The following is a 26486-nucleotide window of genomic DNA, read 5'->3' as shown; positions in this document are numbered from 1 at the left end:
TTATCAAGACGTGCCAGGACAGCTGTGACTATTTCATGCTCCAAGATATAGCCTCAAGTTAATCCTGTCAGTTGGGCTGCTTCTATGTAACTATCAAATGCTGTCTTACAGTTTGGCATTTGAGTAAGAAAAAAGATATGTAAGAAAAGATTCCATGGGAAAAGATAATCTTTTCGTTAAAGATTTATAACAAAAAATACATTTTAGACAGAAGTTACGTATTGTCTAGTCTATTTAAGTTTGGAAATGTCAAGCAACATTTTTTTTCTTTTTTTATCTTTTTTGTTCTTGTGCTGCTGGCTTTAACTTTTTAAAAATGTCATTTGCTATTTTGAATGGTCAACGCATCATTCAAAACCTAAAAGGAATGCATTTTCCAACATCTGTTCATTCCTATCCCAATGCTATGTGTATCTTGTGTACCCTTCCAGAGACTTTTGATGAAAGAATAAGCAAATACAAATATATATTTTTTACCCCTTCTAAAATATGAATAGTAGCAAAATGCTCAGTATACCATTTTGTTCTATTTTGTTTTTTGATCTACTTTCTTTGACATATAATGGAGATGATCCCAAATGAGTACATAAAGAGCTTCCTCATTTTTTGTCCTGTTTTATAGCTGTGTAATATTCCATTGCATGGGTGCAGCATGCTCTAAATATAACCACCCTTCTATTGATTGTCAAATGCCTGTACACCCAGAAATTATATTTAAATTTTATTTTAATTGTAGAAAAATATGAATTAAAGTTACATTTGCCTCGGTGAAATATGTATTTTTTTACATGCTACTTTTGTCTGTAAGCAAGTTTTTATTTTTTTTATTTTATTTTTTTTTTTCCTTTCTTTTTCTTTTTTTAAATCAATCTTTATTGTTCATATTATTACAAAGGTTCCTCATTTCTTCCCCCCTCCACCAGGTTCCCATCCCACCCTCTGCCTCCTCCCCATCCCCCATTGTCCTCATCCATAGATGCACAGTTTATGTTCAGTCTCTTCCTCCCTCCCTTTCCCCGATAGTAAATCCCTTTTCAGATAGTAAATCTGTTACTTAGCATTTTCTCATATCAATAATACCTCCACATGCCCAATGATACACTTCACACAAAAGACATTTCCAAATAGGTCAACCAGCCTCATCCAGGACCCACCCAAGGCACTCACAGATCAACACCCCAGCGCTATACTAACTCAACACATCCAGATCTAAGCCTTCATCACTTGATTCAGCAGACCCTCAAGTTCCCGCAAAAGTTTCCAGCCATGTCTGAGAGGCAGCCGAGGGGCAGGGACAGGTGAGGAGCGAGCTGTTTCGGGCCTGGCTGCTCCGGGCCTGGCCTCTGTTGCTCTGGTTCGTTCCACAACCAGCTGCTCCGGGTCTGGTCACTGCCGCTCCCGACCTAGTTGCTCTGGACTTGGCTGTTGCTGCTACAGGCCTGGCTGCACCCGACCCGGCTGCTCTGGGCCCGGTTGCTCCCGTCCCGGCCGCTTCGGGCCTGGCCGCTCCCAGCCTTGCAGCCGCTGCTCCGGGCCTGGCCGCACCAGACCCAGCTGCTCCGGGCCTGGCCACTCCCAGCCCGGCAGCTGCTGCTCCGGGCCTGGCCGCTCCAACCTGGCAGCTGCTGCTCCGGGCCTGGCCGCACCAGACCCGGCTGCTCCGGGCCTGGCCGCTCCAACCTGGCAGCTGCTGCTCCGGGCCTGGCCGCTCCCAGCCTTGCAGCTGCTGCTCCGGGCCTGGCCGCTCCCAGCCTGGCAGCCGCTTCTCCAGGCCTGGCCACTCCCAGCCTGGCAGCCACTGCTCCGGGCCTGGCTGCACCAGACCCGGCTGCTCAGGGCCTGGCCGCTCCCAGCCTGGCAGCCGCTGCTCCGAGCCTGGCCGCTCCCAGCCTGGCAGCCACTGCTCCGGGCCTGGCCGCACACGACCCAGCTGCTCCGGGCCTGGCCGCTCCCAGCCTGGCAGCTGCTGCTCCGGGCCTGGCCGCTCCCAGCCTGGCAGCCGCTGCTCCTGGCCTGGCCGCACCGGACCCGGCTGCTCCGGGCCTGGCCGCTCCCAGCCTGGCATCTGCTGCTCCGGGCCTGGCCGCTCCGGGCCTGGCCGCTCCCAGCCTGGCAGCTGCTGCTCCTTGCCTGGCCGCACCCGACCAGGCTGCTCCGGGCCTGGCCGCTCCCAGCCTGGTAGCCGCTGCTCCGGGCCTGGTCACACCAGACCCGGCTGCTCCGGGCCTGGCCGCTCCCAGCCTGGCAGCCGCTGCTCCGGGCCAGGCCACACCAGGCCCGGCTGCTCCGGGCCTGGCCGCTCCCAGCCTGGCAGCTGTTGCTCTGGGCTTGGCCGCTCTCAGCCTGGCAGCCGCTGCTCCGGGCCTGGCCACACCAGACCCGGCTGCTCCGGGCCTGGCTGCTCCCAGCCTGGCAGCTGCTGCTCCAGGCCTGGCCACTCCTAGCCTGGCAGCCGCTGCTCCGGGCCTGGCCACACCAGACCCGGCTGCTCCAGGCCTGGCCGCTCCCAGCCTGGCAGCCGCTGCTCCGGGCCTGGCCGCACCCGACCCGGCTGCTCCGGGCCTGGCCGCTCCCAGCCTGGATGCTCCATGCTTGGCTACTGCTGTTCTGGGCCTAGCTGCTCCCAACCCGGCTGCTCTGGGCCCGGCTTCTCCGGGCCCAGCCACTCCGTGTCTGGGTGTTCCTGGACTGGCCACCCTGGGCTTGGCCGCCTCTGCCTCAGGCCTGGCTGCCACTGCCCCAGGTCTGGCTGCTCCAGTGCTGGCCGTTGATGCTCTTGTTCTGGCTGCTGCTGCTCTGGGGCCTGGCCACTGCTGCTCCGGGCCCAGCTGCCACTGCCTTGTGCCTGGCCACTCTAGGCCTGGTCGCCGCTGTTCCAACATTCTGTCCCTTTTTTCTTTTTTTTTCTTTTTTTTAAAAAAAAAAAACAACACATTTATGTTGCAATGTTGGCTGGTGAGTTGAGTTCTGACTTAGTCTTTGATTTTTCAAGATCTTCTTTGTATTCTTTCTTAAGTAATTTTACTATCATTTGCTCTCACTTGATTTCTTCACATTGAGAACTTCTTTGGTTTCTTCCTCCTTGTCCTGGGAGCTCAGCTGGTTGGCCTGTGGCACCCCTTTGTTCTCCGCGGGCTCCCGCGCTGCTCCAGCCTGTTGCCGGGTCGGCGCCGCCCAGGAAGCAGCCCCCGTCCTTGGCTCCGTTGCCTGCGCTCAGCAGTCGAAGGCTCAGGGGCACCCCCCCTCCCTGGGGGCCCCGTCGCTCGGCTCCTTGCTGGCGCCCGGCTGGCCGGTGTTCGGCAGGGGCTCCTGCTCCTCGTCACGTTCCTCCAGTCTGGAGCTTTCTTTCTCCCTCCCACTAGGGGAGTCCAGGATCAGAGTCAACAGGCTGTCCTCTGCGCGCAGTGCGCGCGACTCCGGGGGCTCGGCCTTTCGCCGTGCTCCCAGGACTCCACCTCACAGCCCCGTCTCCCCCTGCCCGAGCCTGGGTCCCCAGGGACTGGCCCAGACCTGGAGTTCGGGGCAGTCCGGACTGAGGCTCAGCGCCGCCACCGGAGGCTTTGTTTCTTCCGGCTAGGGTAATCCAGCATCAGAGTCAACATTCAGTCCTCTGCGCGCCATGTGCGCGCGACTCCGGGGGCCCCGCCTTTTGTAGTCCCCCGGGATTCCCCCGGGATTCCGCCTCACAGCCCTGTCTCCCCCTGCCGGAGCCTGGGTCCCCAGGGTCTGGCCCATAACTTGGGGCTCAGCGCTGCCGGTTCGGGGGTTCAGCCCAGGCTGGGGGTTCTATTTCCTTCCTGCTAGGGAACGCCAGGCAGCACCCAGCCCTCTCCTCCTCTCCGGCTGCGACCTCTCCGCGCACGTGTGCGTGCGAGCGCACAGCATGTCTCCGTACCTTAGGCTTTTTTTCAGCTCCTCTGATTTTCCTTCTGGTTTTCTCCCTTCTTCCTATTGTAGAGTTTTCAGTCAGTCGACTACCTGTAGCTCTGGGCAATGTCCACTCTACATTTTAGTTGTATTCCATTGAAATTGTTGTGAGCTGCTGCGGCTAGGTGTCTACCCCTGTAAGCAAGTTTTTAAATATTAAAAGGATTTGCTACTTGTTTAGGTACATGTTTTACACTAGAGGTCGCCAAAACAGTATTTAACACCAAAAGATACACTAGTGGCGGAGAACCTTTTACAATTAGGCACCTTGAGTTTCTTATCAATGGTAAGCAGGAAGGCTACCTTGTAATTGAAGACAAAAATTTGCTTTGCTATAGTTTTAAAGTAGTTAAGACTTAGGTAATTTAGGAGAAAAGCCAATAATCTTCCCCTTCTCATTATAAATTTTACATTTTGGAGTTTTATATTTTGTTGAATTAAGCAGGGATGTGGAATTTAAGTGATATTAAATTTAGGGAAGTTATTTTATTTTATTTTATTTATTATTATTATTTTAAATATATTTTATTGATTTTTTTACAGAGAGGAAGAGAGAGGTTCAGAGAGTTAGAAACATCGATGAGAGAGAATCATCGATCAGCTGCCTCTTGCACACCCCCTACTGGGGATGTACCCATAACCAAGGTACATGCCCTTGACCAGAATCGAACCTGGAACCTTTCAGTCCGCAGGCCGACGCTCTATCCATTGAGCCAAATCAGTTTTGGCTAGGGAAGTTATTTTAAAAAGATTGCTAGACATTCTAATTTTTCTGTGGTTTAAAATATCTTCAGCTCTGGCCGGTGTGGCTTAGTTGATTGGATTATCACCCTGTGCATGGAAAGGTTTCAGATTCTATTCCAAATCAGGACACATGCCCAGGTTGCAATCTCTATCCCTGGTCGGGGTATGTGCAGAAGGCAACTGATCAATGTTTCTCTCTCATATTGATATTGGGGTTTTCTCTTCTTTCTTTTCCTCTCCTTTCTTCTCTCGTTCAAATCAATAAAAATATATTACCAAAAAACCTTCATCTTTTTCCCCCCACCCATCATGGGTTTCACATCTGCGAGGAGATCTAGAATCTTTAATTTTTAGAGGGTTTTGCCTTTAATTGGGCACATTCTTCAAAAGAATAAAATGTTCTGTAACTTCTTATAGTATCTCCTGGAGCAGGTCTGATTGTCATGGGCATACATCTATAACTCCTTATTTGAAATGAAACAGGCTGGCCCTTTCTGTTCTTTAGAGATAACATTAAATCACAAGCTGGTATAATTGTTAAACAAATTATTTCTCACAGGAGAAATTTCACAAAGAAATTATAAACATGATGCATCTGTTACAGTGATGTGAAATCTTTCAGGACTAAGATTAATGAGTGATATATCATAAGTACTAAATATTTATTGAATAAATGCATGGTCATGATAGTATCTTGCCTGATAACAAAGGGTTGGAAAAATCTTTACTGCCAACAACAAAAAATTTACATAAATTATGGTGTAATCTGGTTACATATGGCAAATTTCATTCTATATAATAAAAGGCTAATATGCAAATTGTCCCCTTGGGAGTTCAATTGGGAGACTGAGTTTGATAGCTCACTACCATGTGTGCTGACCACCAGGGGGCGGCATGCAACATGGCTGGTGACCAGTGGCAGCAGGGCTCTGAGGGAGTGAGGGAAGGAGGAGGCGGGGAGACAGGGAACCTGATCAGCTCTCATGGCTGGCCAAACCATGAACCCTACCCTTGCACAAATTTCATGCACCAGGCTTCTAGTTTGAATATAAGTTCCTTTGAAATATGTAATTTTTCTTCGTTAATTTAGCATAATGACTTGCCCATCATCAGCACTCAATAAATAATTGTTGAATTAGAATATTGTTCTCACACTGGATTAGGCAGGGAGATACCTGAAATCTTAAAAGCATCCCCTACTATTTGGAACTAGCCACCTCAAAGTCACAACTACCTTTGACCCTAAGCCCAAGAGATGTAGATCACATCAGTAATCAGAAATTAGAATATGAAATCTGAAAGCAAGAAATGAAATGGATCGGATTGGCCATCCATGCAGCATTTCAGGTATCCAATTCAACTTGTGGTTTATCATAGTCTACCTAGGGTAGAAGTCACAGGTAAACAGGAAGGACAGAATCTGACTTACGTTTTCCTTTGCTTTGAATTGGAGCAAGTGTAAGATTTGTCTAGTTCTTGGGGAAATCTTAATGCTTCTCAGTTTTAAATCAATATGGAAGTTGTTTCATCTTTACTTTTTAGAACAGGTTTTTGTATTGAAGAGACTTGACAATCTTTATCAAAGTCTGTGTTTTCATAAGTTGCACTTAATTTTATAAAACAGAACCATGTTTCAAATTCTATGTATTTTTGAAATTTTATTCATTTGTATTCTACCTCCTTTCCATGTCACCTATGAGTGTTTCCTAACTTAAAGAGTATGTGTTGATATGCTGTGAACAGTGTCCCCCCCCCCCCTCTGCAAATGACACCGAAGCAAGACTAATATTTTTAATTCTGTTAAGTTGTTTATGATGGTTTCAGGCCAAAAAGGAATTTGGGGGAGGAACAGAGTGGCACACATAGCTATGGCAAAGGACCAATGGTGCCATCTCCCACCTGTTCCTTTCACATTTTCTTCAGCTTATGTAAAGCACTGTGCAAATGCAGTTTCAAGTCTCCCGGCTTCCAAAGAGATAACCTGCCTCTGAGTCTCTCCTTATAAAGAAATTCTAGCATGACAGCTGCTGAGGACTGTTCTAAGGACAAGCTTCAGTGAGGCAACTGCTTTAGTTGTTTGAAGAACTGATATGTCTTGTAGAGCTATAAACACATGGCCAGTTAAAGTCTCATCCGGTGGGGGGGGGGGGCCTCAAGATAGGAAAATGCTGAAGGAGTACCCTTTCATCTCTACTTTTGTGTCCCTTAACTTGCTAGGATAATCTTCATATTTGGCTTAACAACTTTAGTGAAAGGGGTCAGAAAAGCACCTTTTCTGTCCCAGTTTTAGTGCCGTTTTGCCCTCAGACCAAGACAAGTGTGGGCCTTGCCTTGGGCCCCCTAGAAGGACTGTTTTGTCTCCCCACTAGCCGCACCCTCCCCTGAGCTGAAAAGTCCATGGGTCCAGGAGACATACCCATCCATGTTCCCGCTCCCCCATTTCCTGGCTCAAAAACAGATTAAACTTTGAAACACAAATTCCAAATTCCAAATTCCAGGGCCTGTGCAGGCTTCTTTCTTGGGTCCGTCCTCCCAAAGGCTGACCTTGCTGTTCATGTGGGTACGCCCTGGGCTGCTGTGTGCCCAAGGAATGGCTATTAGCTGGTGTTTACCTTGTGAACTAGAGAGGCAGGTTGAGAAATTCCATCTGAAGGGTTTGGGCTTGGAGGACACTCTGGACTTAGAAATGATTTTTAGAAGAACTCAGGTGTCTACCTGTAGTCCGGAAAAGGTTACCCTGTTCTTAAACTCCTCCCAGTCGCCATCCAGTTTCAAATTTCTTACTGGCAAGTGATTTTAAAGTCATTAACTAGACATGTGGAGTAATAATTACTTGTTCTGGGTAGGAATCTCAGTTCTCCTGAAATGGAACTTCTGATCACTGTTGATGTTATTTAAAGGAGGAGCGGCTTCAATCAGAGGGAGATTTATAATTAAATGGGAAGATGATAAATCATACCACTAGTATTAATACTTTCACTTGAGGTTTAGGGATAATCTACTTATGTATGTTATTTAAAGTGTTTGCCATACTTAAAATATTTTTACATTTTAGACTATCAGGCAGATTAAAGTTGTGATTTTATTTATTTAAAATGTGTAATTGACTTATAATTTCAAATTAAAAGAGGTAAGGATATTTAAGAGAAATGGAATTTATCACATATATAAGTTAAAATTAGATTGACAAAATGCTTTGGAAGCTTTTTCTTTACTAGGAACATGGACTTGCTTGGTCAGGCATTTGAAATGCTTAAAATTGAACATATTAAACCCATTAATGCAGTTTAAAATACTGAAAGGAAGTTGCTGGATACAAAATTAATATTAACAAAATAACGACATTTCTATATTCCAGTAACAAGAAAATAAAATGGCACACACACAAAGGGATACTTGATACGGGACAGAGGCATACTGCAGGGAAGTGGGAGGAACGATAATCTTTCCATAGGGGGTGCCAGGACAACTGTGCACCATGTGGGGACCATGAAATTGGACTCCAAATTCACATTATACACAACAGTCAGTTCCAGGTGGATATGAGATCTCATCCAAGACAAATTACAAAATTGCTCAATGACTAATAGAGGAGAAGATCTTTACTACTTGGGATAGAGAAGGGTTTCTTAAGTGACACACACACAGTGCATTCACCAGAAAATAAAGGTTTGGCCGAAACCGGTTTGGCTCAATGGATAGTGTGTCGGCCTGCGGACTGAAAAGTCCAGGGTTTGATTCTGGTCAAGTGCATGTACCTTGGTTGCGCTCACCTTCCCCGTAGGGGGTGTGCAAGAGGCAACTGATCAATGATTCTCTCTCATCAATGTTTCTAACTCTCTGCCCCTCTCTCTTCCTCTCTGTAAAAAAAAAATCAATATAATATATTAAACAAACAAAAATAAGTAAAAGTTAGGAGGGCTGAAAAGTCTTCCCAGCAAGCAACACGTCAAGAGCTGGAGAAGGTGGCTGGCCAGCTAGTTCCAGGGCCATTTTAAGATTTTAAGTCCCAAAGAAGCTGTTCCTTCAAGTAAGCCCAATTGTATGTCACCTACTATTTTTGCACAGACTGAAGTACCTCCAACATACTTAAAAGCACACACTCCCCCTGGTGAGAGGGAGTGGTATCTTTGACAAATGGAAGGCATCTGAACCCACCTGGTGGGAAAACCAGTGACGTTTTTGGGTCCCCAGTCACTGCCACTTCATCACTGGGACACCCAAACAAACTCCGGGGTCATGAACGAGAAGACCCCAAATCAGACAAGAAAACTGGGGTGGCTGGAAGAAAGCAGACCAGGCCAGGAGCAGACTGACCGCCTTATGCCTTATGCTTTTCACAACAGAGGAAATCCAGATGACTAGTAAACATTAAAATGTTCTCAACACAATTAGTCAACACAATGTTAATTTAAAATACTGAGATGCCACTGCATGCCCACCGTATTAGCAAACTTTTAAAAGCTTTATAATACTACATCGTGGTATGGAGTTCTAATTTTTGGTGGGCACATACTATAAATTATGCAGCCACTCTGGAAGATGGTTGGGATTATCTAAGTTGAAGATAGCCATGCCTCGTGTCCAGGTGGCTTCACTCCTGGATACATCCTTTAGGGAAGTGGTTCTCGAGGTAGGGTCCCTGGATCAACAGTGTCAACCTCACCTGAGAACATTTTTAAAATGCACAGTTGGTGCCCATTTATTGAAATTATACTCAAGTTGATTTGGTGGTAAATAACTTCTGCTGTTCTGGGATCCTATCACTTCCTGGGTTATTAGGAATCCTAGTTCTATGACAGCATTTCATCATCAACTCTGGCCTACAGAGGAGATCACCACTGAGCTTCTCCATGACTCTGGTGTACCTCTCCTCCAGTAGTTTTCTTGTTGCTTGATGCATAGAGTCCTCAGTGCTCTTTCAATGACCATGGTCAGCTGCAAGTTTTCTAGTCTCATGTAGTAGACCCTCTTTAGCATACTTTCTTCTCTTGACCTCTCAATCCCTTCTCCATGGTCTGTCTGACAGTTCTGACATCTCTAGTTGTTTTTATATGAATGCATGCTTTTCAAATATTCCAAAGGTAAACACTGTTATGTATTAGAACTATCTCTGGGGGCCCATATAAGGATATTGAACCCTGAATCATGGGAGAGTGCCGCCATGGTAATAATTTTTCCCTTTATAAGCTTAATATTCTGCCTCCTTGATCCAGCACTCTCTGATTCACTTCAAGGCATCCTCCACCAGCTCCTGGCAGTGCATGCTGGTAAGATTCTGCAGTCACTTTGGTGTGTAAGCCTTCTCCTTCCTTAGCAGGCTCTGCGCTTTCCAGCGTGGTTATGCTGACATTTGGTCCTCGTTATCAATTCGGTGAACAGAAAGGGAGTTGGGTACAGATCCTAAGGGAACACAAGCATTGTCTTGTAAGGTCCCTGTCTTACTTGAGGCATTTGCAAAAATCTTTGAGAGATTACCTCTATCTTCCAACAAAGTACAGTTGCCCATTTCTGTAGACCCAGAGAGTTCAGGAGAGTTTGGGGGCTGAAGGCACTCAAGGGCATCCACCTAGAAATCTCCATCCTGAGTCTTAGGGTCATATGCCTTTCCTATGAGGACCCTGAGTCTGGAGTAGGAGATTTGGCCAGACTGTGGATTCAGCCTTCTCTGAACTTTTGCTCCTCTCACAGCTAAACTCTATGCTCCACCTCCTTCTGGCAGCAGGGGATGAAGGTCTCTTTAAATGCTGCCTAAAAGGTCCCCTGCCTTTCACACTTGGCTCTAAATTGCTGATTAATACATTAGACCCTGTTATCAGTGTCACTTAGCAACAGGCTCCCAATTCTAGAGTTTATAATTACTTTTTTCATTTCCCCCAGGATTCTCAAAGAACAGAGACAGTGTACTAGCTGCTGTATCTCTTTCCTTTCATAGGCCATCCCACTCACCACAGGTGAATGCCTTGGCAGGCTCATCTCCACAGCATGCCAGGAGCTACCGGGACTCCAACTGAAACTAGTGACGGGGTTCTTGTTGCTATCTGACCAGCAAGTGAATCATTTCCGGAACCTCATTCTAGAATCTTCCTAGGATTAATTACAGGACCAATGGTTTTAGGCTGAGATTCCTAGTATCCAAGCCCAAGACCATGACTCTGGTGCACATACTGTATTGAAAGAGTGCTCTCAGCAGAAAGGGGGTGAGGAAAGACGGACAGGTCAGGGGTGAGGGCTCAGCTGGTGATGCACTAACACCTGATCCTGTGGGAGCTCAGCAGCATTCATTGTATCTGAATGAGTCCATGAGTCACTGCCCTAGAAAGTTACTAACTTTCCTTGTATTAAAAAAATGGCTCAGGCCCTGGCCAGTTTGGCGAAGTGGATAGAGCATTGGCCTATGGACTGAAACCAAGTTCAATTCTGGTCTAGGGTACATGCCCCGGATGTAGGTTCCATCCCCAGTGAGGGCCATGCGGGAGGCAACCCATCAGTGATTCTCTCTCATCATTGATGTTTCTGACCCTCTCTCCCTCTTCTTTCCTCTCTGAAATCAATAAAAATGTATTTTTTAAAAATGGTTCAGCATTGGATATAGAGCCAGAATGAAAAATATTACCCTTATAGTTTATTTTCAGTCCACCTGTATAGTAGTACTTCCCTAAGCCTTCTTTTAGCTGAAGTGATGTATGATCCTGAGCTCTGATCCATGTTCCAGCTCTCCCCATACACCCAGGGTTAATACAAAGTGCATGAAGTAGTTTTAATCAGGTCAGAAATAAGAACTATGGACACAAACAGAGGCCAAAGAGGGCACAGACAGGGAACAAATAACATAAAATTACAGAAAGTTTAATTTAAAAACTATTTTTTAAGGAAGAGGTATCTTTTTAAGTCCAATGTGGAGCTTATTTTGAAATACTTTATTAATCTTAATTGCAAATATATTGTGTATTTCAAATTTGATAGTCATAATTTTCCTGCCTGAACCTAATAAAGAGCTAATGAAATTGGCGAACATGGACAAAAGACTAATATGAAATAGATCTTATTTTAATACAGAGACAATTCAATATTGAAACTATTTTCATTTGTACCTTAGTCACAAGAAAACTAGCAGCAAGCAAAACTAAAAGTTTCTTTTGTTGTTTCTGAATAGGCCTGGGAGTTAAAAAAGAAAGTAATGTAAGTGACCACGAAATGACCTAGCAAGTGCTTGACTGAGATAATACTTCTCCTAAACATTTTAAAACTGTCACTTTCTTCTTAGAGCTGAAAATAGCTCTTACAAATTGTTCTTCCTGATGCAAATCCACATTAAACTTTGTATGTAAACTCAATTCACTCAAAACAATTCCAAATGAGTACATATAGACTTAGAGAAAATTATGTAATGAATAATACTCAGTTGTTGATATAGCATTTAATCCAATTTAAATGAGGGTTTTATCCAAAGAGAGCTGACCTGAGGTTTTTCTCTTTCCTTTAATAAATTTAGTGCTCACATACCAATTCCATTTAATAAATATGTGTTTTGCAGCTGTTAAGTAAACATTCAGAGACTTGGGATTCCCAGGACTATAAAGGTGAATAACATGTAATTTGCAATATGAATATAGTTATAAATAAGAACATTTACAATCCTATCTAATAAAGAGGGAATATGCTAATTGACCATCACTCCATCACAAAGATGGCTGTGTCCACAGCTGAGGCCAAATTCCCATGGGAGCCTTAACGAGCAATCAGCAGGGACCTGAGGCTACTCCCTCCCCTGCCCCTGTGGGGTTTGACAGGGGACCTCAGGCTGTGTTCCCCACCCGGTAGGGCTTGACAGGGGACCTCAAGGTGTGCTTCCCATCCTGCTGCTGGGCTAGGGGACCTCAGGCTATGCCCCCCACCCTATCATCAGGCTAGGGGACCTCAGGCCTCAGGCCCGCCCCAGTGCCAGGCCAGGGAAACTGAGGCCATGCCCCCCACCTTCCGGGGCTTAATGGTGGACCTCAAGGTGCACTTCCTGTCCTGGTGCTGGGCCAGGGGACCTCAGGCCATGCCCACTACCAGATGGGGCTTGACAACAGACTTCTGGCTGCACCCCCCCCCCCCCCCCCGTCCAGGATAGGGCCAGGGGACCTGAGGCTGCGTACCCCTGCCTGGCTGGGTTTGACAGGGGACCTCAGGCCATGCCCCCCACCCATCGGGGTTTGATGGGGGACCTCAAGGTGTACCCCCAGTGCTGGGTCAGGGGAACTCAGGCCACGTCCCCTGCCCAGTGGGGCTTGACGGGGGACCTGAGGCTATGCCCCCCACTCAGTGGGGCTTGACAGGGGATCTCAGGCCATGTCCCCCACCTGGCAGAGCTTGACAGCGGACCTCAAGGCATGCCCTCTGCCCTGGTCTGGGCTGGGGACCTCAGGCCACGCCCCCCCTTCCCCCCCCCCCCATCTTGGGGCCAGGCCAGGGGACCTGAGGCTATGTCCCCTGCCTGGCAGGGAGTGACAAGGGTGGGACTGGCTAGGTCTGGATCTAGCTCAAAGGAGGGAAGGAGGAGAAGGAGGAGGAGGAGAAAAAGAAGGAGGAGGAGAAGGAGGAAAGAAATCAACCAAGATCTTATATGCACATATGCATCACCTATGGACACAGACAATAGGGTGGTGAAGGCCTGGGGCAGGGGGTGAGGGTGGGCTAAAGGGGTCATTGGGAGAAAAAAAGGGGACATCCATAATACTTTAAACAATAACAATTTTTTAAAAAGATGAAAAAGAAGACATCATAGTCAACCTATTGAAAGTAGATATAAAGAAAAATCCTAAAGGGAGCTAAGGAAAAAGTATATTAAATACAGACTTTAAGTTGCTGAAAGGGAACGTATAAAAGGAATATTTTAATTTTCATGTATCTACCTGTACACATACACACCTTACACAATTGTATTGCTGGTTAAGTAAACTCTGTAGGATGGTGCTGGAGCTTGAAGTGAGAGGACAGGCAGACAGGAAAGGAAGATGAATGAGCAAGAACAACCTGGAGCTTACAAGGACAGGCTGGATCAGCGATCTTGATGGGATGAGTGACCTGCAGAATCTGAGGCCCCTCACGAAGGAACTAATCACACTCACCTGGCTCAAGAGTGGGAAAGAGGGAATCCTGAGGCAGGTGGAGTACTTGGAGGTCTGGCTGTGCCTCACACCAAGGAGGTCATCCCACAGATCAGCAGCAATGTGTGTGAGCTACAAAAGTGTCCTCCAAATCTCCCGTGGAACCTCCCTAGTGAGACACAGACAGGAGGAGGAGTTCTGGGGACTGAGAGCCTTGAACATTTTTAATGAAGTGGACCTGGTGATGGAAATACCTGAAAACCATCTGGAAAAAGCAGCGTGCACATTGGCAGGTTTGTTGTGGTGTCCACACCCCGGAAGAATCTCATAAACTTTGCTTAATGGAGAACATATCTGAGTAGGCCCCAATAGAAAACAAGTCCCTGTTGGGTAGGATTTTGACGATAATCTAGTCAAATAACATAGTGCAGGCAGCGTGAAAAGAATCAAGCGGCACGCAGAACAAGGAGCCTTTTCTCCCCACATCCGAGGGAGCTGCGATGGTGAGGGATGCGGCTACTGCCCGAACCCAGGCGTCACCTGCAAGGAGTGGAGAAGAAAAGCCTCCTCGGGCTCGGAGCAGCGGATAGAGTGGCTGCACATGGGCCTGGGAGGACACATGATGAATAGCTCATGATATCTAATTCAGCCAAACTTCCTAGCATTTTATCAAGGAGCCTGAAATAGTCCCAGCAATAAATAACCTGGTGAAGGGTTTACATTTCTTTGTCAAGCTTGCCTTTTTCCACTGGTGTTGACAAATGCCATTAATTTTCATTTCTGCCTCAAATGGAACACGGCCCTATACATTACTTTCATAGCAACGAGTGACTCAACTCTCAATAAAAGTGATTTGTGGAAATCTGCCATGTTCTCACTCTGATACTCATAAAATTTCTGCATGTAGTCAACTTCCTGAAGGTTCTGAGTCACAATAACTCATGGCCAGGCACTGAAATGCAATTCAACTATTCTAAAGGTGAAAGTGCATCATGGGTTAATATGCCAGTCGAGTAGTAACAGAGGAGAGCGAGCAGCTCAACAAAGTCAAAGTATTCGATGCACTGAGTTTAACTCAGCATTGGTGGAGTTAAACTTATAAAGTCAATGCCTTAACGAAATACTTATCAAGTGCACTCTTACCTTAAGCATCCGTTTAAAAAAGTCAAGCGTAAATTTATGGCTATTTCTTTGGACTATATTTGGGGCTCACCCTTACCCCATTCCTCCCTCCCTTTCTTCCTTCTCTCTTTTTAAGCACTCTCATGTACAGTGTCTTATTTTATCCTGAATACAGATATTATCCCCATAATTCAGAAAATAAAACTGGGTCCCTTTAGCAAAGGATGAAAATGAGGAACTTTAAACAGCTTGCTCACTCTCTCCAGCTAGAAAAGATACAACTCACACATTAAAGCAGATAACCTGCCTAGCCAGTTTTGCTCAGTGGATAGAGCCGGCCTGCAGACTGAAGGGTCCTGGGTTTGATTTCATTCAAGGGCACACACCTCAGCTGCAAGCTCCATCCCTGTGTGCAGGAGGCAACACATTGATATTTCTCTCCCTCTCTCTCTCCCCCTCCCTTCTACTATTTCTAAAAACCAATGGAAAAATATCCTTAGGTGCAGATTAATAACAACAAAAAAGCAGATAGCCTACTTCCAAATGTTCTTACTTTATTTTTAATTAATTAATCAATTAATTAATTTACTTATTTATTAATGCAAATTCTTTATTGTTTAAAATATTACATAAGTCTCCTTTTCCCCCCATTGACCTCTCCCCAGCCACTCGCATCCCCAGCACATGCCCTGACCCCCTGGTCTGTGCCCATTGGTTATGGTCATATGCATGCATACAAGTCCTTTGGTTAATCTCTTACCTCCTCACTACCCCCTTCCCTCATAGATTGGACAGTCTGTTCCATGCTTCTATGTCTCTGGCTCTATTTTTGTTCACCAGTTTATGTTGTTCATTATATTCCACAAATGAGCGAGATAATGTGATATTTATCTTTCTCTGACTGGCTTATTTCACTTAGCATAATGCTCTCCAGTTCCATCCATGCTGTTCAAATGATAAGAATTCCTTCTTTTTACAGCAGCAATAGTAATCCATTGTGTAGATGTACCACAGTTTTCTAATCCACTCATCTGCTGATGGGCACTTAGGCTGTCTCCAAATCTTAGCTATTGTAAATTGTGCTGCTATTAACACAGATATATCCTTTCTGGTTGGTGTTTCTATTTTCTTGGGATATATTCCTAGAAGTGGGATCACTGGGTCAATTGGAAGTTCCATTTTTAATTTTTTGAAGAAATGCCATATTGTACTCCACAGTGGCTGCACCAGTCTGCATTTCCACCAGCAGTGCACGAGGGTTCCTTTTTCTCTGCATCCTCACCAGCACTTGTCTTTTGTTGATTTGTTAATGATAGCCATTCTGACAGGTGTGAGATGGTATCTCATTATTGTTTTGATTTGCTTCTCTCAAATGATTAGTGACTTTGAACATGTTTTCATATGTCTCTCGGCCTTCTGTATGTCTTCTTTTGAAGAGTGTCTATTTAGGTCCTTTGCCCATTTTTTTATTGAATTATTTCTCTTCCTTTGGTTAAGTTGTATGAGTTCCCTATAAATTTTGGAGATTAAACCCTTATCAGAGATAATATTAGCAAATATGTTCTCCCATGCAGTAGGCTTTCTTGTTGTTTCGTTGATTTTTTTTTGATTTTTTTTTGCTGTGCAGAAGCTTTTTATTTTTGATGTAGTACCATTTGTTCATTTTCTTCTTAATTTCCATTGCCTTAAGAGATGTATTGGTAAAGATATTGCTATGACAAACATATGCTATTCTGCTGCCTATGGCTTCTTCTAGGATTTTTATGGTTTCCCATCTTACATTTACGTCCTTTATTCATTTTGAATTTATTTTTGTGTATGGTGTAAGTTGGTGATCTAGTTTCATTTTTTGAATGTATCTGTCCAAATTTCCTAATACAATTTATTGAAGAGAATGTCTTGACTCCATTGTATGCTCTTGCTTCCTTTGTCAAATATTAATTGAGCATGACAGCTTGGGTCGATTTCTGGGTTCTGGGTTCTGTTCCATTTTCTATATGTCTGTTCTTGTGACAGTAACAGGCAGTTTTGAGAATCAGGGCTTAGTAGTATAGCTTGATATCTGGTATTGTGACCCCTGCAACTTTGTTCTTCTTTCTCAAGATTGCTGCAGCTGCTCAGGGCCATTTTTTATTCTAGATGAATTTTTGGAGAGTTTTTTTGGGGGGGTCTTTGAAGTATGCAAATATTCCTTACTTTAATGAAATATTCTGTAATATTTTTTTAAAAACACATTTATCTGCTTGATAACTCTATAACCTATACTTTCTGTGACCTGTCATCCTAAAAACCAGTCTTCTAATTTTATGCCTATGAATGCCCTGCATTGCTAGAGGAATGTGATGTGTTAATATAGCCTTATAGAGAGGCCTTTATTATTTTTTAAATTTCTCTGTAAGCTTATCAGCTCCATAGTAATTTTAAAAAGTGCAGGTGGGAATAGTGACCTTTAAAAGCCACTCTTTAGGTCAAGAGATAATTAATTGGTTATTGGGACAGAGGTAATTAAAAACACCTGAAACATACATAACCAACCAGCTGCTAAATCAGCTAGAAAGAGGAACCCTGTCCAAAGTCTATTGTTCTCATTAATCTTCTTCAACAAGCATTGGAGATGTAAGGTTTTCTCAGACACGTATTTTCAAGGTCTACTCTCACTTGACACTTTCCCACCATTCACAATGATAATGATAATAGTTTTTATTGAGTTCTGACTACTTGCCAAGCAATGCTTCTCAGATCTGTACATGTGATCATCTCAATTATGCAGAAAAAGCATTTGACAAAATTCAATGTCCATTCATGATGAAAACTCTCAACAATGTGAGTATAAAAGGAATGTACTTCAATATAATAAAGACTATGTAAGATAAGCCCATAGCTAACATCATATTCAATAGTGAAAAGCTCAAAAACTTCTCTGAGATCAAGACAAGGATGCCCACTATCAACACTTTTATTTAACACTAGAGGTCTGTTGCACAATATTCCTGCAAGAATAGGCCTTCCTTCCCCAGCTTTGCTCCCAACTGCCTGGAAGCCTGCAAATCCTTACTCCCGGATGGAGCACTGCTCCTGTAGCTCCCTCCATTGCCCACCCCCTTGCCCTTCATAGCAGGCATCCCGCCCCTCCTGGCCACTCTGCACCTGCATATGCAATTTAACCTGCCATCTTTGTCAGGTTAATTTGCATACTCACTCCTGATTGGCTGTGGGCATAGCGGAGGTACAGTCAATTTATATGCTTGTCTATTACTAGGTAAGATATTCAGGTAACATTAAAGTCTAAATAATTTGTCAACACTGGGTGCCATATGTTCATTTTTCTTGAAGAGGGGTCTACTCATTATTTAAGTTGGAGAGATGAGGTACCAGGACCATGAAAGAATAAGGTGTGAATAGCATATGTCCCCCACTTACATTTGCATTTTCACTAATTCCAGTTAGCACGAGGGCATTTGTTTTGTAACTGTTTCTTTGTGACTAGGGATGTAGAGTTGTGGCAAAAGTTCCTGTTTCATAAATCACCTTTGCCCATCAGCAACCTGTAGAAAATGGGGTTTAAAGAAATTAGCTCAGTGGCCTGCTTTCAACACCCTGAGCTAGTGATGCAAGGCTGTGTCAGCTCCTACCAAAGATTCCTCCTCACACTTGGGTTGCACAGCAAGATAAGGAGCTTCGAACTGAGAGGAACACCTGTCGGCTTCTCCAAGATCCTCACCCCAAAGGCAGGGATTTTGCAGGAAAGGCTTCACCAGTTGAATTCTTTGAGTTCATTGTGAATTCGCTGCTCAGATTTCAATCTGTTCTCACTATTACTTTAGGTAAGTTCATCCTAAAAAAAAATCATCTATTGAAACATGTTTGTTTTTTGTGGTGCCAATACTGCACTTTTACATTTTCTTTAGGGTCATGAAGGGATGCTGGTTATGGTCCATGCATTCACAGAAATTATAAACCATATTGAAGGAAGGAAGCAGTCCCTCTGAAGAGTGTATTAAAGGAAAAGGAAGACAGATAAAGATATGGAGCTGCAGCAAGAGGATGACATCGATGAAGAGGAGGGAAAAGAGAAGAAAACCACAGCTCAGCCCCAAAGTAAGGCTTTTTGGTGTAGAAATATAAAGTTTCTAAACAGATAGCACATGTCAACGAACAAAATATAAAAATGTTTAACCTATTTGTGAATTACATTTGTTGAACATTAATTGAATTATTCAAATTCAAAAGCAACAATTAAAGGCTTATAACTAAACAGTTATCTGTAAAAGGCATGGCTTATTTGTTGTTTTATTTATACTTTTGTTTCACTTTTATTAGTTCCGCAGGACAGGGCCATGGCGCAAAAGGGGTTTTTACCAGAAATGACTCTTGCCTAACAGTCTCACTTTAAAGTACTTTTGCAACTTGTTATGCAAAATCATAATTGCAGAAAAAATGGTTTCCCTTATGAGTTATTGAGCAGATTAGTTCTATCTCTAGACCAGATTTTTTTAAGTGCATTCTCTTTTGCAGAAAAAAATTCTATTTGTATGCCTGCAAAATTACAGGCAGCCATACATGTAATTTTCAGGCCTTTTATAAATATGCCAGAATTTCAGAGGAAAGTTTTCACTTACTTGCAATTTGGGTTAACATCAGAATACAACAGCCCTGGCTAACGTGTCTCAGTTATTTGAGCACCGTCCCAGGCACCATAAAGTCACTGGTTTGATTCCTGGTCAGGGCACATACCCAGGTTGTGGGTACGATCCCCAGTCAGAGTGTGTATAGAGATGTTTTCCTTTCTCTAAAAATCAATAAAGACATTTAAAAAAATAATACAAAAGTGTAATTTAAGGAACTATAGGCAGGGAAAACATTTAATTAATATCAAAATAATGCAATTTCCACCACTTGATTTCTACCCCTTCTTGTATTCCAAGCACAGAAAAATAAGCTTACAGAACAAGAAATTTGCTTTTTTATGAGAGTAATCTCATTGCGTTGCTTTTTAAGTAAGTCTTCTAAGCTTACTTTGATTTTTTAATGGATTGATAGAGTTATTGAATGTTCAGGGAAATTCAGAATGAAAATGAAATGCTAGAAGAAGATATTGGTGTTTAGATGAGTGGCAGGGCCTGCTTTGAAGGCCTCCCACCCTTAGCGGTTCTTCTCACGTAGCCCAGAACTTGGACCTGGGTTTGAGTTTAGTAAAGAGATCGTAAGTCACCAGGTGACTTAGTGGTGACATCCATACCAGTATTCTACCCTTCTCCTTCTTCTCAGAATTCCTTTCTCTTCTTTTTCACCAACTTAAGAACCTCTGCACCTAGAGGCCGAATTCCCTCTGTTTCTCCTATGCAAATCTCAGCCACCTGACAAAACTTCATGATGTCTTTCTAATACACTTTACCTCCTGTCGTAATGACAACACTGGGTCAGGAAGTTTCAACTCTGGCAGTTCAGTCAGTTCATGCAGGTGCACATTAATAAGCAGCACTAGTCCAACAACAGCAATCACTATTCAGACAGTCAGTATCATCTGATGCCAGCCTCCATCCTGTTTCCACAGCCCAGGGTACACCAGTAAGGAGACTAAGCGGTGCCTACTAGTGCTCACCAGGCATCTGGCCAGACTCCTCCCCGAGTTATCAGTGTGGTTATAAAAGGGCTAGAGGTTAAACCAGAGGCAGTGACAAAAAAGCAGGAATAAGATGTGGAAACTTTGCAGCTGATACAAGAAGAAAAACAAGCAGATAGAAGGAAGACAGTGGCCCACGAATAACCATTAGTTATGGTGCCTATTATGCATTTGAAATGTCACCAGGGAGACTGAAGAACTGCACTTAAAATTTTGTTTCATTTTAATTAATCTGAATTTAAATATAACCGTATATGGCTACAGTAATGGACAGTGCAGATGGAGAATGAGATGATCAAGGCGGGGCTTGTTGAGTACAAATGGACTGATTTAATGTCAATTCCCTTTTGATGGGATTAAAAACCAGCTATTCATTTACTCATACAAGAATAGGTAGCCGCCGAGACTGGTTTGGCTCAATGGATAGAGCGTCGGCTTGGGGACAGAATCCCAGGTTCAATTCTGGTCAAGGGCATGTACCTTGGTTGCGGGCATATCCCCAGTAGGGGGTGTGCAGGAGGCAGCTGATTGATAACTCTCTCTCATCGATGTTTCTAACTCTCTGTCTCTCTCCCTTCCTCTCTGTACAAAATCAATAAAATATATTATTTTTTTTAAAAAGAATAGGTAGCCGAAACCGGTTTGGCTCAGTGGATAGAGCGTTGGCCTGCAGACTGAAGAGTCCCAGGTTCGATTCAGGTCAAGGGCATGTACATTGGTTGCAGGCACATCCCTGGTAGGGGGTGTGCAGGAGGCAGCTGGTGAATGATTCTCTCTCATCGATGTTTCTAGCTATCTATTCCTCTCCCTTCCTCTTTGTGAAAAATCAATAATATATATATATATATATATATATATATATAATATATATATATATATATATATATATATATATATATATTAAAAAAAGAATAGGTAGTGACCAAAAAGGTGTCAACTAGGTGTAAATTAAAGATAGATTATATGAAAATAACAAGTGGGTCGCTGGTATGAATATAAAATGGTGCAGCCTCTGCAAAAAACAGTTTGATGATATCACAGAAAATTACACAAAATAATTACAGTGTAACCCAACAATCCCACTGCTGGGTATATACCCCAGAAAAAATAAAAGCAGATACGAAAGAGGAATATTTGGCCTTAAAAAGGAAGGAGCTTCTAACACACGCTATCTATAACATGGGTAAACCTTGAAGCCGTTATGCTGAGAGAAGTAAGGCAGCCACAAAAAGACAAATATTGTATGATTCCACTGACATAAGGTATCTAGAGTAGTCCAATTCATAGCTGGAGAAAGTAGAACAGTGGTAGCCAGGAGCTGGGGGAAAGGGAAGTGGGAATTAGTGTTTAACCGGCACAAAGGTGTCATCTGAGGAGAGTGAAAAATTCTGGAAACGGATGGTGATGGTTGCACAGCCATATGAATGTACTTAACAACACCGAACTTTATGCTATAAAGGGGTTACAAGGGTAAAATTTATGTCACATATATTTTATCACACTAGAAAATGGCAAGTTAAACTCATGTCCTCAAGGAGTTGGCAAACTAGCACGGAAAAGAGAACTAGTGGCTGGGGGTCACGACCTTGCGTGGGGATGCACAGTGACTGCTTAGCTGAGGGCTGTGGATGGGTTGCACGTGGGAGGGGCAGCTGGGAATGACCTTCCAACCCTGAGATGGATTTTTCTCTTTCAATTGCTGCTTCTCTCTCTCTCTCTCTCTCTCTCTCTCTCTCTCTCTCTCTCTCTCTCTCTCTCTCTCTCTCTCTCTCTCTCTCTCTCTCTCTTTCTCTCATCAATGGAGGGAGAAGAGAGTTGAGGCAGGTGCAGGGCAGGCTGCAGAGTCATACCCACACTGAGCCCAGCAGCAGGGATCGCGCGGGAAACCCACCCACAGGCCAACGTCACCAGCGCAGCGGGGATTCCCACGGAAAGTCCGGCGCCTCCAGGCCGCCTTTCCTCGGGGGGAGGAGGTGGTGTTCGTGGAAAAGGAAGGTGGGAGCGGGTGCCCAGAGCGTGGGGCGGGCAGGGGTGGGGATGGAGCGCAGTCCGGGCGGGGCGGGGACGCGGGGCCGGTGCTGCCCTCCGGGGCGGGGCCTGGTCCCCCGTGGCGGTGCTTCCGACGCCCCGGGGCCGGGCCGGCGGCGCCCAGAGGCGTCGGAGGAGCCGGGGCGGCGAGGGAGCCGCGGCAGGTTCCTGATTCCCACGGCGCCCGGCGCTGGACGGGCGTCTCCGTCCCCACGCTCCACCTGTTCCCGGTTCGTTTTTCTTCTTTTTCTCTCCTAACCTCCGGGGGTCGGGGGTCGGGATTGGGGGTTTTGGGGGAAGGTGGAGGTACTGGCTGGCTCCTGGACGGGAGGGATGCCCTGGAGTCATTGGGGGTCAGACCCAGTGCTCACGCCCACTCTCCGCACCTCGGGGAGCTCGCCCTGGGTTTCTCATAGGGAACGGAGTCCTGTTCTGATTGGGAAACTAGTTCAGAGGAACCTGTTGGCAGGCTTCCCTTAAGTATTCGCCTAAGACTTTGCTTCAAGTCCATAAGCTGGAGTTTGTTTGTTTGTTTTTGTTTGTTGGTTGGTTTAATGGGAGGGGAAGGGGGGTACTTCGGTTTGATCACCTCTTCACTTCCTGCTAAATGACACTTTCTCAAAAAATACCAGAATGGTTATTTACATCAGAATGGTTATTCCTTGACTTCATGTATGTAGTAAGTCAGGAGCCAAGAACTGCGGGGAAATTGATACAGCTTTGCAACAGCTCCTAACAGGCCCACAGGAGAAATTCATTTTTGTAGAAGACAGAAGACAAGAAGTAGTGACAGCGCCTAGGTGCCCACCCTGTCCTGTCCGAGGGAACGCTCCAGCCCACAGACCCCAGCTGAGCTCAGTATGACTTCCTGTGCTTCTCTCACGCTTGTTTCAGCCGTTTCTCAGCAGAGGGAGGGGTTGCTATTTCCACACGGGCATTCAGAAATGAGTCACAGGCCTCCTGCGTTCAGGGTGAGACTACTACATTCATGAACGTTTGAAAAGTGAGGTTTGCTCCGGCTGTCCTGAAAGTCAGACTGGAAGGTAGGATGGGAGCACTGCTGAACTGGGGCAGGTGGTAGAGGAAGTAACAGTTCAAGTTTTCCACGTCCTCGAGCGCCTGCCTGATGGTACAACATACCATCGAGGGTCACTAGGCTGATGGGAGATAAACCGCTCAAATCACACACTTTGCCACAGAGGCCCAAGGGAACATTAATTTCATAACCCAATAGCCGAGTTGCCATTGCTTCCACCGGTATGATACGGCAGAGACGTGTCATCGTATGTACCGGTAGTGATTGTGTGTGTCACTTTCAGAATCAACATATTTCAGATGGTTTGTCTTTAGTAAATTAGTGCTAAAATCACATGGAACTTTTTAAAGAAGGTAGGTCCCAGCCGGGGCTGATAAATTAAACTGATGGGCCTTACTGCTGCTGGGTAGTAGCTCTTAGGAAGGACGGTCCATTACCTCAAAAGACAGGAGGGAAGGCACAGCATCTCTATTGGAGCTGAGCGGAGCGCAGGCAGCCCAGCCTACAGTTATTGGGTACCCTGTGTGTGCCAGATGCTTCACTGAGCTCTGTTCAATAAGACAGGCTCCTGCCCTCCAGGGCCCTAAAGCCTAGAGTGGGCAGTCAGAAACCCACTGGAAAGTCCAACAGAAGGAGGTGAGCTCTATGCCATATCTATGCGCCAAGCAGGCTTTCTGTTCCAGTATGACCAGTGTTTCTGCAGGTCTTGGGAATTTGAATGAACTTGGTCTCCATTGCTGGAAAAATGAGGACGGTTTCCAGCTTAATCATCTACCTGTCTTTGTAAGCAGCCTGCTGTGCTTATTCAGTAAGCATTTTACTCAATAAATGCTGTAAAAATATATTAATTAGAAAGGCATGATTTTAAAGTTGTTTGAATTGACTACATTTTGTAGTATTTCCTAGCCTGTTATTACCCTTAGACAATTGCAGAAACTTTCGGTTACTTAGCTTTTAATGCCTTACAACTTTATAATACTATTATACTAGAGCCCCGGTGCATGGATTCGTGCACCCGGGGGGTCCCTCTGCCTGGCCTGTGCCCTCTCGCAATCCAGGACCCCTCGGGGGTTGTCAGACTGCTGGTTTCAGCCCAATCTCCACAGGCCAGGCCAAGAAATCCAACTGGTGCACAAATCCGTGCACAGAGGCTCTAGTATCCATATAAGATCTTTGGTTAATCTCTTTCCGCCCTCCTCCTTCTCTCTGAGATTCATCAGTCTGTCCCATGTTTCCATGCCTGTGCATTCAGCATCTGCCCCCTCATGGTCGGTGCACTACATAGCTACCAGTCAAATGTTGCTTAGGTTTTATATAAATATAGACTAGAGGCCCGTGGCTCGAAGAGATTCGTGCAATAGGCCTTCCTTCCCTTGGTATCCAGCACCGGTTTTCCTCTGGCACCTAGGACTCAGCCTTTGCTCTGGCCAGAGTCTACTGTCTTCGTCTTTGCTGCAGACTCCAGCTAGAGTCTGCCACCTTCATCTTCTTGGCTGCGGCTCTCCGCTCCTGTAGATCCCTTCACCTCTCCACCCTCCCTCTCATAGCAGGTGTCCTGTCCCACTTGACCACTCCATTCCTGGAGCAGCTGGGCCACCGCCATCTTTGTCCTTCTAATTTGCATACTCACTCTGATTGGCTGTGGGCACAGCAGAGGTATGGTCAATTTACATGTTTGTTTATTATTAGGTAAGATATTAAAGCAACTTTCTGATCATTTATTGTTTTTTTTTAATGAAACAATACCATTTTTAATCAATTGATCACAAAGTGTCTTCAATGAATAACATGGCACTTATTTAAAAGGTTTTAACAGAGGTGAAATCATTGTGTATTTTTTTAAATCTTAAAAAGTATTTTTATTGATTTTAGAGAGGAAGGGAGAGAGAGAGAGAGAGATAGAAACATCAATGATGATGGAGAATCGTTGATTAGCTGTCTCCTGCACACCACACACTGAGGATTGAGCCCCCAGTCCTGGGCATATGTACTGACTGGATTTAAAGCATGACCTCCTGGTTCATAGGTCAGTGCTCAACCACTGAGCCACGCCAGCTGGGACTCATCATTGTTTTTATAAATCAAATCAATCTTTTCAAATGCATTATAGCTATATGAGTTAAAATGAGTAAATCCACTGTCACAGTTTACTGTTGGGATTGAAATCTGCTGACGTACATTTGGACTTGATGCCAAAATCTATTCAATTTCTCTAATTCTCTAAGATATCCAACAGATGAGGGTAGCAGTGCTAAATTTGAGACAGCTTTACCTGAATTATACTTCATTTCCCCTGAGAGAGCCTCAAAGTCATTTTTTTTCTGTGAGAAAGAAAGGACTAAGCATGCTCATCATCACACTCCCTGAACTTGGCACAGACTTTACTCCTGGTGTTAGGAGGTATTCACTGATTGAATAATGAACCTTAATGTAAGAGGAGGAACTGTCAAAAGGGAGGGATAGGTGACTCAGCAGCAGGATCAGCATCATCCAGCCTGTTTAGCAGGGGCACAGGGTGAGGGTGGGGAGAGGGCTGGAGACACAGGCTGGGCCAGATCACAAAGACCTGTGGCGAGGTAGGAGTTGTGAGTTTATCTTACAGAGAAGTTTAAGCAAGTGCATAATTTTGTCAGATATGCGTATTCAAAAGACAATTTAGAATATAGATGGAGAATAGATTGGATGAGGGTGACACTAGCTTTTGGGAGACAGAGAGCAGATGACTCATGTTTGAGAAGAGAAATTAAAGAAGGTTTGAGTCAGGCAGTAATAAAGAGAGAAGGAGCTGATGGATGTGTAATAGGCAGAACCTGGCCTTTTTAGAAGTGGAGGGTAGTGAGGAAGAGGGAGGAGTTTAGGATGACCCCACATTCCTAGTAAATGATTAAGTTAGGAACATAAGTTAAGAGTA

The 26486-nt window shown here is 44.8% G+C and overlaps 1 protein-coding gene across 3 annotated transcripts in view; it reads left to right on the top strand.

Moving 5' to 3' along the window:
- Window positions 1–18535: 18535 nt before the first annotated feature.
- Window positions 18536–26486, top strand: part of STX11 (syntaxin 11) — a 32905-nt gene continuing 24954 nt past the window's right edge. Inside the window, exons 1-2 of one of the 3 annotated variants that reach the window (XM_084890466.1) lie at window positions 18536–18712; window positions 18797–18986. In XM_084890466.1, the coding sequence (XP_084746592.1) occupies window positions 18914–18986 (73 nt within the window). In that variant the 5' untranslated portion in view covers window positions 18536–18712; window positions 18797–18913. Of the gene's footprint in view, window positions 18713–18796; window positions 18987–22580; window positions 22770–23433; window positions 23583–26486 lie in introns of those variants that run through there. The other 2 variants (XM_084890468.1, XM_084890467.1) reach the window with 2 other exon arrangements.

Source organism: Pipistrellus hanaki (assembly GCF_964339955.1).
Source record: "Pipistrellus hanaki genome assembly, chromosome: 7".
Lineage (NCBI taxonomy): Eukaryota > Metazoa > Chordata > Mammalia > Chiroptera > Vespertilionidae > Pipistrellus > Pipistrellus hanaki.
The sequence above is the reverse complement of the archived record's forward strand: the minus strand, read 5'-3'. Positions and strand labels throughout refer to the sequence as shown.